A 15191-nucleotide genomic window follows, 5' to 3' on the forward strand; every position below is an offset into this window, starting at 1 on the left:
TCATCACAACGATAAATCTAACATATAGAAAATATTTCAGATGTCATTTTCTCTTTTTCTTAGGCTTAGCCCAAGCCAAAATAGTTGTATTTGGCAATTACATTTCCACTTCACGTGTTTAATATCAATCATTTGTTAGTTCTCCATGTTGTTCGGGCTTTCACTCGGTGTTACATTAAGTGCCTTTACTGGAGCTTGATCATTAAGATTTAAGCCTAAGTCATCGTTATGATAAGTGCTCCAACTTATCAGTAGACAACATCGTTGTTGACAAAACACAATTCTTAAAATAGATCCAGGTCAGGTTTCTATGCTGATTGCCAATCCAACTCACTTATTGATATATAGCTTCAATAAAATTCTTAAATCATGTCGCCTATAAAATATTTTGCACCTTACCAATGCTTGCAAGCCAAGATTGGCATGCTCATCAATCATGATGACCTTGGCAATCAATGAGCTCACCATAATATATCTTATCATGAAATTCATCAATATGATGATATACAAATGCGAAAAAAAAATGAATCACATGATAAATTAATTATAGGCGGAAAATAATGATGCCTAGCTTCCAAAAAAAGAGAAGTAGACATCTATACTTTTTACAATATGATCGAGAATATTCATCAAAGTCTATAGATACAGAACTTACTCTAGGGAACGTAAGCTCCGAGCTGGTAGTAACACCCTAAAGTCCCAACTCCCTTTTCAACTTGGCTAATGCAGCTTCAATTTCATCAATGTCAGCTTCTAGTTTGTTTTGTTGACCATTTTTCTTCGGAGAATAATCTTCAGTCAAACTTGAATTTATGTCTTCACTTCTATTTGTTTTCTCCTGTCCATCTGATGTTTCCTCTTCATTGATTTGATCATTAATATTCAATTCCTTCTCTAGAAATTCAACGAAATCTTCTCCAAGCTCCTGCAAATAATGAATTGTTTGTCAATTACTGAAGGAAAAATAAAGATGTTATATTGTAGTCGCAACATATCTATCATTAGATACAAAAGCATGCTATCTAAAATATGTCTGAAACCTTTAAATATGTATGAAACTGCATATGAAAGTTAACATGATATTAAATTGAATATCTAAAATAAATGACATGCCACATTATAGTCACAACATATATATCAGTAGATAGAAAGAAGCATGCTATTGAAAAAATATATGAAACCTTTAAAATGCGTATGAAACAGCTGTTAATTTCTTAATGCCAGATCTGATTTAATTACTAGTAATTTTTATAACCTAGAAAATTAATTTCTGCAAGTACTGATTAAAAAATACACTGGAATTTTTAACTCAGAAAATTAGAGAGCAGAAGCAGAACATAGGATATCAATCACACAGAAAATTCTCCTCCAACTAATCTTAACTTTTAATTATCTGAACAATGAGGCTCCCTTACTGGGAAACTGGCCCACAGAGAAAATTACAGAAATTATCACAGCAAATAAACCTAGCAAATCTGCCCCTAAGCAATCCGATCTACATCACAAAAGTGTTGTACTGCCTAGGCACAGCTCAACCCATCACACATGCGACCCTGCACTAGCTCCGAGCCTCCCTTGCTCTCACACATGCAGCCCTGCAAAACTTGTGCTCAGATATTGGTACAGCCTCCTTGCTGAGTGGCCTCCGCTCAAATCTCCTCTGAAATTTTCTTCCTACTACTGCACACTTCTTTTTCTCACTCTCTCAAATCACTGTCAATTGTTGTCTTTCACCTTTCCTAGGGCTTTCTTTTATAATTTTTAACTGAGCTAAATCCCTAACCCTAATCTCCAAAGTGACGGATGGCTAGGATTGAATTCTAATCCACTAGAGAATCGAGATCAATGGTTGAGATTAAAACAAAAAATTAACTAATGTAATTAAAAATTACTTTTTCTTAGTTTTCCTAGCTCAATAGCCAACATTTATTAATTAACATAATTAATGTGTTTTTCCTAAGTTAGACTTAGGCTAAATCATAAAGACAACTTACTCAATAAATTAAGCAAGTTTCCTATGGAGGCTTTGGGCCATTCCTGCATGTTTGACACCTAGCCATTGGCAAAAATACCTATTTGCTACTACAAACATCAACATGCCCTAGCTAGGAAGGTATTCTGCACCAATCCTAGCTTATCTCTGTAGAAGATAAACTTCCCCTTCACCAAGGGCTTGGTCAGAATATCTACAACTTGCTCATCTGTGGAAATATAATTTGTTGAGAAATCAATGCTAGTAGTAATTAGGGTTTGATTCCTCTTCTTTGATAATTACTTGTGAATTATGTTGGCTTCTTTTATTTCTTTATTATATTATGTTTCATCAAGCAATTACCAATATATGTGTGTGAAGATCACAAGAACAAGAGAACCAAGATGTAGGCGGACAGCCAACACAAAACTCCTAAAAGGGGAAAACCCAGTTAGAACTCTTCCTTCAGTAGATTCAAAGACAAGATGAGATAGTCCAAGACTCTTTTGACCTAGACACAGACTTCCTCCAATCACCAAGTCATCCCTTCCTTCTTCTTCAAGTGATGTTTTCCCAGTAGCAACTTCGACCTGGCAGTAGCAGAATTTCGGCCTCCCTAGCATCTGAACTTCGACCCCAGCAACAAAACTTCGACCTATAGTAAATTTCAGAATTTTGGCCCCAGCAATGGCCCAATAACTTCGCACGTGTCAGAGAAAGATGGCCCAAAACTTCAACTTTGTCTTCTCCTTCAATCTTCTTCTTTCTCTTGGAATTTTGCACCTTTTTCTGCCTCTCTTTCTTGTATATCGAACTTGTTGAGTGAGTGAGCATATGGATCAAACTGCCTATCTATACATAGCCTCTTCTGGGGGTCGAATTGCCCTAATGTAGGCCGACTTCATCTTCATAGGGCCGACTTGGTGTGGAGGTGTCAAATGACTTATTTGACTAAAAAATAATTATTTTTACATGATACAAAAGCCCAAGAAGGGTATAATAAAATTTACAATGACTCTATTGACTCAACATAAAACCTAGAAGCCTACAATGGAGGCTTTGACCTATAAAGCATGAAACCCATGCTTTAATAAGTCATTATAAAATTTCTTTTGACAAATAGATTACGTTATACAATTATGAAGACCGAACCCAGTTACATTCTTCAACACTCCCTCTTAACTAGGGAGGTATTCATATATATATATATATATATATATATAAGTACATGGAAGATCTCAAAACACATGAACTACGAAGAGTTCAAGCACACTCAGTGGCACAAAATAGATCCCTGACCAAGGTTATCTATCAGGGTGGGACTAAGATGGACTAAAGCTTTCAGCCACTCTAGGTACCATCAAGCATACTGACTAACCATCAACCCAGGGATCTAGGTGTGTATCTGCTAATTTTACACAACAATGGTATGTTCTATGCTTAAAAGCAATTTTACTTCAATTTTCTTATTATCCCAATATCAATATCCAGTTTAGTAATCACATCAACATGATAGTAAAATGCAGATAGAACATAAACAATAACGATAGAAGACAAGCCAAGACAAGAGGACACATGATATGGCACCAACTAGGGACAAACCCCAATGTGGGGAAACCCTTCATCAATTCTTCTTATAATTCTTCAAAAGTTCAGCAGAGAGAGAGTATAATATACAATTTTCACTTGCACAATCAAAGTGAAATCTGACCAATCAAACAGTAGTAATAGAAAGCCCTAACCAAAAAGTCAACGCTGGTCAACAAGGCATATTTTGACCTCCAAAACAGCTCGGTCAAACTCGGTCAACTTGGCCTCCAACAGCTAGTCAAATCAACCCAAAAACAGTCTGAAAAAAGTCCAATCAAATATGGTCAACAAAAGTCAACGCTGCAACAAACCCTTCTACAGTGAACGTTGGTCAAACAATGGTCAAACAACCTCAATTTTGTTGAAGAAAATGTAACTATGTTTGGTGTTTATACATGTAATTTCGATCTTTGTACTCGTAAAGAAAAGAAATATTTTTTTTAGAATTATAAGAATGAGTTTCTTGCTCATTCCATAGGTCTAGGAAAGTCAAAGAGCTCTTCTTGAGCATTTATGAAATGTATATGAGTTAACCTAAAGTCAAGAACAACCCTCCAACGACCAGCACAATCCTCTTGAAAACAAGCAAGCAAATCAATGAAAAGAACAGTCAAGTTGGCCAACAAAATTGACATAAAGAATAGACACGTCGGCTCAAATGAAGTGACACAACAATTCATTAATTCATGTCAGCTTGCATGCATCGACATACACCTATAAATAGGCAGCTGGGGTCACCGCAAAAGTACACAGAAGGATCTCGCATCTCTCTGAAGAAACTCGGATGGGTATAGATCTAGACTTCGCATCTATTAAGGAGCACTCTCTCGAATAAGCACAATAGAGAAACCATCTCAGACTCACCTGAAATTTCGCTAAGAAGTCTCAGTCTCCTCCTTGTTACCGGCCTCGGTGCAGTACTGAAGCAGTATGCTCCTCAATGAAAAAGAAATGATGTGAATTTTGGTGTCATAATAAGTGCAGTCACAAGTATACACCCTCGAAAAGAAGGATCCCTATCAAACTCTATCTCGACCTTCATATACATAAGCACAGTCACGATTTTGATGATCACTATCTCACTATCTCGGAATATACAGGGTAAAGCGGATTGACGTGATCTCTGTTGAAATGCAACAGCCATGAAGCTCATAGCTATGATGAGTCTCTCAGTGGAAGTACAGGAATATTCTCAATAATGTTGCAGTAGTAATGTATGTCTCCATAGTGCAGTGAAGATGATGATTTCAGCAATATGAAGAAGAGGATTGGTGGCTTGGTCTTGGAGTGGCTTAGTTAGTCAAGGGTCACGGTCTTGGTGTTCATCAATTGGAATCTCTATAAGAAGAATTTTATGCGGGTTTTCCTCTTCAAAAGGGAGAGGTTTTGGCCCTGGCAGAATGCCAACTTATTGTGTTCTTGTCTCTTTGTTATGGTAGCTATTTAATGATTAAATAAGACACACTAATGATTAACAAGCTAAGCATTAATAGTTATCATGTAAAGAAGAATCTCATTAACCCCATGCCCTAGATTCTTCAACATGGTTTTAGAGATATGGTTGCAGTCTAAGGAAGGGCATAAAAGAGACACTTAAAAGATCAGTCTTCAACCAAAAACAACAAGAAAAGTCAATATCAATCTCAGTTAAGGTGAAGGAGGACTTCTTTGCCACTTCGTATGAACAACAGAATTCGGATGGCATACCTCTCTGTGGTAATCACAGTGACACCCTCGTGTATATCTCAATGGACAAGGAACAGATGGATGTTGCTTCGGATGGTCATCATCACTGTAGTTTCAGATGGATGTCACTAAACTTAGCTACAGTCTTAACATAAGCATCATGATAAGGGTCTCAGTACAAGAAGGAAACACTCTGTATTATGGAAGTCTCGGTATAGAAAGGTGTTAATTTTAGGCAACAATGGTATGTTCTATGCTTTAGAGCAATTTTACTTCAATTTCTTTATGAGCCCAATATCAATTTCAGTTTAGCAATCACATAAACATGTAAGTAAAATGTTGATAGAACATAAACATAAACAGTAGAAGACAAGACAAGACAAGAGGACACAAGATGTGGCACCAGCGAGGGACAAACCCCAATGTGGGGAAACCATTGATCAAATCTTCTTTTAGTCTTCAATAATTCAACAGAGAGAGATAGTACAATTTACAAATTCTGATAATTTATAACAGCAGCAAAAGAGCCCTAACCAGAAAAGTCAATGCTAGTCAACAGGGCAGATTTGACCCTCAAAGATTTGGTCAACTTTAGTCAACTTCGGCCTCCAAACAACAAGATGAAACAACCCTCAAAACAGTCGAATTTTGCCCAGTCAAAGTCTGGTCAAACAGTCAACCTGCGGTCAGCCCTAACCACAGTCAACGCTGGTCAAAACTCCTCGATTTTCGTGCCTAGAATTGCGGCCTGCTTAGACAGAGATTCCTCACCCAAACCGAAGTCAAAATAGGTCAACGCATCAAGTCAATGCAATCAAACAGCCTCCCAGAAACTCGGTAAATGCTGGTCAATGTAGCAAACAAAAACCCTAGTTCACACGTGTGGAGAGAGAGAACACTGCCTCGAATAGTGTGCCTAATCACAAGAGGAGAGAGAGATATGTGTGATGAGATGATGGTGAAAATGACTTGAGGTCTCCTTTTTATATGCAAGGATGAATTGGGGGATTGTGTGCCTGTTTTGCTTGTTGGCCGACCTTGACAATTTGTCCATAATATAAATAAATTCATATCTTCATTTGTACATGTCATAATCGGATGATCTTTAGATCAATCCTACACCTCTCTGAGAGAGGAACCTAATAAAAATATCAGTTGTCATAAATAAGATGACCCGTGTGGAGTTTGGCCCTAGTTGCCAATTTTAACACTCCCTCTCAACTAGGGAGAACTCCACCTGCTAATCCATCTGCCAATCTGTACCATCTCTGCCATCCATGCACTTCTCAGTCCCAATCAAAAGAGAGTGTCTCATACCACTCTTACTGACCCGAGGTCAGTGCCCATTGATCCAAAATCAATATCGGACATCCTAGCATAGGGAGTACAGTAGTACACGTTGCGTCCATCGGTAGTACTATGGTCCCTATCCTCATTTCCCTACTCATTGGCCAAATGAGAGGTACTTCCCATGAGTCCCAAACTGCATGGGTAGGATGTCTCGGCAGGAGAAGGATGAACCACTCATCCTGCTCACATGTTGCCAAGGGGTATCATAGGGGAAGGATGAACCACTCACCCTGTACATAACAAACCACTAGGGGAAGGCTGAACCACTCACCCTATGGTTGCTCACCGCTCCAAGAAGTACCCCAAGCCCCCTGGAGCTCCCAAAGCTCAATGTCCATCTCATACAGGACCCTCATAAGAGGGTCTCTCCACGACTCTAAGTCGTTCTCGAAAGGCCAAGAATTTGACCTTCCCCAGGGGCTTTGTCAGAATATTGGCGACCTGCTCATTAGTCCCAATGTGATGGAGCCTTATTGCTCCTCATTGTACCATATCCCGGATAAAGTGGTACCTGATATCTATATGCTTGGAGCGATCATGAAACACGGGATTCTCTGATCATCAGATCCCACTCTGGTTGTCGCAAAAGATCATGGTGGTATCCAGCACATGTCCAAAGTCAAACAGCTCACTGAAGAGCTTCTTCAACCAGACAGTTTCACAGGAGGCCATACTAGCAGCTATGTATTCGACCTCGGCGGTGCTCAAGGCAACCGATTTCTATTTCCTGCTCATCCAAGATGTCGAAGCAAAACCCAAAGAAAAACAGCGTCCATAAGTGCTCTTGCAATCCACCACACTGCCAGCCCAATCAGCATCAGAATAACCATGCAACCTCACATTTCCAGTAGTGTATCTCAGTCCATGAGTGATTGTGCCCCGAAGATACCTTAGAAGATTCTTGGTGGCAATCCAATGTATATGATGAGGCTCATCCATGTATTGGCTCAATGTGTTAACTGCAAAACATATGTCCAGATGAAAGTTCACTAAGAACATCAGTGCTCCTATGAGTTGACGATACTCAGAAGCATTTCCCAATTCAGGTCCAACAGCACTACCACATAACTTCTTAAAATTAAGTTCCACCGGAGTAGTTACAAGCTTGCAGTCCACCATCCCAAATCTTTCCAATATCTTCACAACATATTTTCCTTGAGAGAGGAAAATTTCACCTGGCTTTTGCCAGACCTCCAACCCTAGGAAATAGTGCATCGATCCTAGGTCCTTCATCTCAAATTCAGAAGCCAACTCCCTCTTACATTTGTGAATGAGAGGGTTTACACCTGTCAGAAAGAGGTCGTCCACATAAAGTACCAGAATGAGAGGTTTATCATTTTCAACCTTAAAGTAAAGGTTCGGATCGGCTTCACTTCTAGTGAATCCCAGCTTCATCAGATAGCTATCGATCCTCTCATACCAAGCCTGGGGTGCTTGCTTCAATCCATAGAGAGCTTTCTTCAACCTACATACATGAGATTCCCGATCATGAACTTCAAACCCCTCGGGTTGTTCCACATACACTTCCTCTTTGATAAACCATGCAAGAAGGCGGTCCTGACATCCATCTGACGTAGGTTCCATCCTTGCGAGGCAGCAAGGGCTATGATCGACAAATGGTGGTGTAACGGGCAACAGGTGCAAATATCTCATCGTACTCTACACCTTCCTTTTGAGGGAAGCCTCAAGTAACAAAGCAAGCCTTGAACTTTTATGCATTTCCATCAGCTCCATACTTGATTTTGTAGAGCCACTTAGAAGTGACATCCGATTTGTCATGGGGTCTAGGGACCACATCCCAGACATCATTCTTCATAATTGACTCGTATTCTTCATTCATAGCATCCTTCCATACTTGTTGTTTCACGGCTTCTTTGAATGATGAAGGCTCATTTTCAATGATAGTGCTCATGGCGGTCAAATATCCTTAGTACTTGTTCAGCTTCTTGCTTTCATAAAAATTCCCCCTTGGTGCAATGTGCTTCTCAACATCTTTGAGAGTCTCCCTAAGCCATGAGGGTCTCCTCTTCGAGGAGGAAGGCTCATGAGGGAGTGGATCAATAGGATCCATAGGTTCATCAACATCAGGCATCGTTTCGTACTCTTTTTCACCCTGATTTCTTGTGCCACCTTCTTTGTCCTTCCTTAGGATAAGAAGGTTGCTTATCTTCCTGAGGGCCATATCTTTGTCGAAGGTGACATCATGACTTATCTCAACTTCCTTTTGACCAGCCACATAAATTCTATATCCCTTAGAATTTTCACTCTAGCCCACAAAGATTCCTTTCTTCCTAGATGCACCCAATTTGCTTCTTTTCTCTTTCGGCACATGAAAATATACGGGACTTCCAAAAATTTTAAAATGAGAGATATCAGGTTTCTTACCAGTGAACATTTCTTTGGGAGTGTTGACCACTACGTGTCAAATACCCATAGCAGTACACCCCCTTTTTCGCAAAAGGGATAGCGCTTGATCGATATGTCCGTGCCATTCGACTGCCATCATCAGCCCGATCACGTTATGTTGTAAACCCAGTCTGCATGTGTAAATTGTAAATAATCTTAGCAGGTATGTGTCATGTATGTATTTGCCTAGGTAAACCTAATCTTCTAGTGATGATCTACGTTCCGGAAGGTTTTTTGTCTCACCGATCCATGATCAGCAGAGTTTTCTTTCAACCTAGCCCCAAAGCCGGAATGGAATTTGTCATTAGAATCTTAGGGGAATCCTAGTGTGCTAGGTCGAGTTTATGTAAAAGTAATTTGGAAATAATTCTAACTATTTGGTTAGGTTATTACAAATTGCTTGATCTGCTAGATTATATTTGTGTCGCAGAACTGGGTGGCCTATGAGGGTCTATGTCAAATGGGTTTTCCCCCTTGAGATGTAAAATTGTAAAAATCATGATGTAAAGTGTCTTGAGGGTTAGAAAATGTTTTATCCCCTCAAAGGTCCTAGGTCCTAGGTGATTTTTCCAAAGGCTAAGTTCGAGGATTCAATAAAAATTAATAAAATATATATATATATATAAATAATAAATAAAATTAATATAAAAATCAAAAAAGTAAAAAAATTAAATAATAATTAAAAAATAAATAAATAAAATAAATAAATAAAAATTAAAAAAAAATAAAAATAATAATAATAATAATAAAATAATAATAAATCAAAGTTTTGAGGAAATAAATGCAAGATTTTAATTTTTTAATATATTAAAATGCATTTAAAATTTCGATGGATGAGATTAAAAGAGATTTTGATCCTCATCAACGGTCGAGATCATTTTGACATGGATCACTCAAACTAGCCGTTGGGAAATTTTCCTTTAAATAGGGTGTCAGGGGTCATTTGAGATCATTTGATCTTAGAGTCGTGTGCTAAAGAAAACTCTCTTGTAGTCATTTTTTGTGCAATAAAGAAAGACTTTGGGGTTGAAATCTCGTTGGTGTTACTCTTTTGGAAGTGCTATAAGATGTTTTATTTTTCTGTATAATTTTATTTTCAGCCATTGATGATAGCTTGATGAAGATTGATTTAGGCACAGGTATCTTGTCTGGTCTCTGGGGTTTGAATGATAGTTTAATTTCTGAATAAAATGGCAAGTATCTCCATTTGATCTGAATTTCACTGTTGTTTTCTCCCTCTATGTTAATGGTTGATTTAAGCTGTGCAGGATATCTTTAATTTTGAGTTTACCAGACGTTAGGGGAAGTTCTCGGCTAAACCAACTAACTCCCGGGTTGCGTTTTCTGAAAGAGCCCAGCGAGTTTTAATCCTAGGCTTATCATTAGAATTTTTTGCAGATGCATGAAGGGTTTTCTGAAGCACCTTAACTAAAAATTTAAAATTTTGAAAATATTTCTGTGGATTATTGATAAATATGGCTGCTTAGAGTCATTAATCTGTGAATATTGTACTTGTTTAGATGGATTTTGGGTTTCTTTTTAGGTTTAGTCCTTGCATATATTATTTTTGGGTGTTCTATTTTTTGCCATTGCAGGTTGCAGGTACAGATTTTGAAATTTTTCCAGGGTTTCCATCAGGCAATCTGGAGCAGGAAGGATTTAAAATTTCAATCAAGTTTCTGGACTACAGGTCTGCTACCTGCGTTTTCATTTTTCACTATTGCCTGGGGTTTTATCGCTGCAGAAAAAAATTTTGAAATTTTTTTAAGGGCCACAGTTTTTCACCACTGCCAAACCTCTACACGTCATTCCCTTACCCTCCCTGCGTATCGCTCTTCTCCTACCATCCATTTTCTAACCATCCCTCTTCATCGTAGCTCTAATCCGCTGCATCTCTCCCTAAATTCCTGGCTGCCAGAACCGTCAAAGCGCCATTCCGCAGTGGCTGCCATAACCCCTGCGTGTTGGATCCTCACGCAGCTTCATTTTTGCTGCCTCTCCATGTTGCCTCCGTCCAGCATTATTCACATTCTCCAACCACGCTTCCATGCAACCTGCAAACAAGAGTTGCACCCTCAGCTCCTCTATTTTCTGCGTGCCATTCCCGTTGATCATCTGCAAAAACGTGCCCACCCTCATCTCCTGCAGATATGTGTGATTGCCTCTTCAACCCCGCAGCTCATCATCATCCAGCTTCATGCAGTCATTTTTTTGCAGTCCCTGCTCCTCACTGCGTCTTGCGCTGTCAAGCAAGCCCGTCGTCCTGCTCCTCCCTTGCCCGTGGCACCTGCAAACATTAAACGCAGACAAAAAAATCAAAAAATTGGTTTGATACGATGTGTAAAGTTTCAGGTTAATGCATATATGTTAGCCTTTAGGATAGACTTTTCGTTTATATCGTATAGTTTAGATTTTTTTTTTATTTGGTTTTCATTTAGATTTAAAGTTCTATTTATTTAGATTTTGGACTTCATAAATTTCACTTTTCATATTTTTAGATTTTAGAGTTAGATTTTATCTTAGTTTGAACATTTTTTATTTTTATTTTTATTAAGTTAGAGCTTATTTTTAGATTAGATTTTGGCTAGGTTATGGTTTTAGATATTTTAGATTTTAGTTTAGTTTTATCTTAGTTTTAAATTTAGAATTTTAAAATCATAAAAGTAAAAAAAATAATAATAAAATCATAAAAAAGTTTCTTTTTCAGGTCTTAGATTTAAGTTTTATTTAGAATTTAGATTTTATACTGTTTCAGGTGTTAAGTTTTAGTTTAGATTAAATTTTAATTTCAGTTTTGTTCTATGTTGATTTTAAGTTTTAGAATTTTATATCATAATAAAAAAATTAAAAAATATAAAAAAGGCATCTAAAAGTTCTTTTTTTAGATTTTAGATTAGACTTTAGTTTAGATTTAGATTTTATTTGTTCAGACTTTAGTTTTGTTTTATTTTAATCCTAAAATTCTATAAGATATAAAAATATTTAAAAATTAAAAAATTTTGAAAAAGCTTAACAAAAACTTGAAAATTCATTTTTTGGCGTCTTTCGTGGTATCTATGTTCCACTTTTCTATAATTAAATGCACTTAAATGTTTATTTAAAGTTAGCTATATGAAAGTGGTAACTGGTTAGCATTTAAATTGTATGGTTGTTTAAAGCATTCAATCTTTAGAAATTTAATTGCTAGACCATTATTAAAGCATTGTGAGTTTATTGAATAGCTTGTATTGCTTGGGATATTTGGTGATAAATGATTGTTTTACAAGGTTCATATTTCTGCAACATTTAATAAATAATCATTTAATCATTAACTCCATAAGGCACTGGTACACTAATTTCTAATATCAATCAACTGCTAAATTTCCTTGTTGTGTCTCCCAACCCAACTGGTCCACAGTTGGTCTTCCTTTATCCCATAGGGTCTACCCCCCTTAGCCTCAGGAAATGGCTTAAACGGAGAGATCAGGGATCAGGGTGACAGCGCCCGGTCTGAGCGTTGTCGCACTGCCTGGACAGTCTGTGCGACAACAGGGAGTCTTGGAGTCCAATGTTTGATGAGGGCATCGGTTTTCAACATACACGACGGTATTTGCAGCTTCACCCCATAGAAACTTTAGAAGGCCTTGATCATGAAGCATGGCACGAACAGCTTCTACAATAGAGCGATTCTTCCTTTCAGCCACACCATTCTGCTCGGGAGTGTATGGCGTTGTAGTCTCCCTCTTCTCTACAATAATCTTGGTATTCATTGAATTCATACTTGGTCCCATTATCAGTCCTCAATATCTTGATTTTCTTTCCGGATTGGTTTTCAATCAAGGCTTTGAAATGTCGGAACCAGGTGAACACTTCATCCTTCTTCTTCAAGAAGTAGATCCGGGTCTTGCAAGAATAATCACCCACAAAGGTGAGATAATATAAGTATCCTCCCAAGGAGTTTACGGGCATCATACCAGATATGTCGGAGTGGATCAATTGCAATATGTCTGTGGTCTTGCTATTACTTGAGGGGAATGGTTCCCTTGTAAGTTTTCCTCCGGCACATCCCGAACATACACCTTCATGCTCTACTTTGAACTCGGCCATACCTGTCACCGTCTATCTCACATCGGGTAGGACCTTATGATGAAGATGGGCGAACCTCCGGTGCCATAGTACAGATGTGTCGCAAGACATGACTCCCAATGGACTTCCTCCAACTTGATACAAACTGTCAACCCTGAACCCAAGGGTAAAAGCATCCTTGAAATTTCTTTTCCAAACATGTACCTTTCCATCGATAAAAGCCACCTTGAATCCTTTATCTTCCATTGTTGAAATGGACACCAGGTTCTTTTTGAGATTGGGTACATATAGTACTTGCAAATGAATAGTGTTACGTTGATTCAATTGAAGGGTAACATTCCCTACTCCCTTCACACGCATCGTCTCCAAGGATGATCTCCAAGTTTGTCTCCTTTTCTATTAGATTAGAGAGCTCTTCCTTGTATTCGGTGAAGTGCCTTGAGGCACCACTATCAATCAGCCAATTCCCCAAAGTGTTCATAGGATAGGCAGTGGAGAGGGCCGATATAAGATAGTACCCTTTTTGCTTATTGTTAACAACATTGGATTCATCATCCCTGGAGTTCCTTAATTTCTTGGAGGGTTGACCATTTCCTTGATGTCCCACATTCATTTTTCCTTTTCCATTGGACCTGCATTCCTTTGATCGTAGTTGTTGTTGTTGTTGTTGAAGTTTCCCTTGGAGTTGTTATGATAGTCATCATCTTGAGGTGTATCCCTTTTATTAGGACACTCCCTTGCATAGTGGCCAAATTTATTGCGAACAAAGCACCCGCCCTTCCTTCCTCCCTCCCTCCCTTAGATCTAGGCTTTCCATGGAAATGACCTTTAAACCCTGCATTATTCCTCCTTTTGGCATGAGCGGAGAATGCAGTGGGGTTGCTTCTATTAGAAGGCATTTCTTGCTCCACCATTCTTGTTTCTTCTTGAATGCATCTCGACATCAATTCTTCAAACCCCAGAATTCGATCATTGTTGAGTATAGTGATTCTAAATACATACCACTCAGGTGGGAGTCCTCCAAGGGTGGTGAGAGTAAGTTCCCTGTCAAGAATGACTTCTCCAATGGAGAGTAGATCATTATTGATCTCAGTAATCCTCAAGAAATAGGATTGAATGTCCTCGTCCTTGTGCTTCTTAATATCCTTCAACTTATTCTTGAGAAAGAGAATTTGATTAGCATTACTAACCTTGAACATGTCGACCAACCTGTCGTATATCTCCTTGGAGGTCTTCAATTTGAAGATATAGGCCACCATATGCTTGTCAATGGAATCCCTGATAATCTTCTTCACTTTGACTCTAGCCTTATTGTACTTGGTCTTTGCAGCAACTGGTGCATTTGAAGGAGGCTCAGGGATTTTACCCCGCACATAGTCTATCACTTCCTTCTCTTCCAAGGTCAAATCAAGAGACATCTTCCATCCATGATAGTCAAATTTATCATGGAGCTTGTTTTCATCCGGGAAGTAGGATGAGGAACCCACTGAGTCTTTTGTCCTTGTCCAACTGTATTTGGTGATTGCTCTTTCACTCTTGCTTGGGCTTTGTCTTTACCTTAGCTCTAATACCATGTTAATTTTAGGCAACAATGGTATGTTCTATGCTTTAGAGCAATTTTACTTCAATTTCTTTATGAGCCCAATATCAATTTCAGTTTAGCAATCACATAAAGATGTAAATAAAATGCTGATAGAACATAAACATAAACAGTGGAAGATAGGCCAAGACAACAGGACACAAGATGCGGCACCAGCGAGCAACAAACCCCAATGTGGGGAAACCCTTGATCAAATCTTCTTTTAGTCTTCACTAGTTCAGAAAAGAGAGATAGTACAATTTACAAATTCTGATAATTTATAACAGCAGCAAAAGAGCCCTAACCAAAAAAGTCAACGTTGATCAACAGGACATATTTGACCCTCAAAGATTCGGTCAACTTCAATCAACTTCGGCCTCCAAACAGCAAGATGAAACAACCCTCAAAACAATCGAATTATGCCCAGTTAAAGTCTGGCCAAACAATCAACCTATGGTCAACCCTAACCACAGTGAACATTGGTCAAAACTCCTTGATTTTCGTGCCCAGAATTGCGGCCTTCTTAGACAGAGATTCCTCACC

General features: G+C 38.4%; 1 protein-coding gene across 2 annotated transcripts in view; it reads right to left on the bottom strand.

Moving 5' to 3' along the window:
• Window positions 1–245: 245 nt before the first annotated feature.
• LOC149150858 (uncharacterized) overlaps window positions 246–15191 on the bottom strand; it is a 205294-nt gene continuing 190348 nt past the window's right edge. For both annotated transcript variants that reach the window (XM_089440659.1, XM_089440660.1), the window contains one exon: window positions 246–925. In XM_089440659.1, the coding sequence (XP_089296785.1) occupies window positions 692–925 (234 nt within the window). In that variant the 3' untranslated portion in view covers window positions 246–691. The remainder of the gene's footprint in view (window positions 926–15191) is intronic.

This window comes from Pinus tabuliformis, chromosome 9 (assembly GCF_031772625.1).
Source record: "Pinus tabuliformis cultivar Carrire ecotype Pingquan chromosome 9, CPIR1, whole genome shotgun sequence".
Lineage (NCBI taxonomy): Eukaryota > Viridiplantae > Streptophyta > Pinopsida > Pinales > Pinaceae > Pinus > Pinus tabuliformis.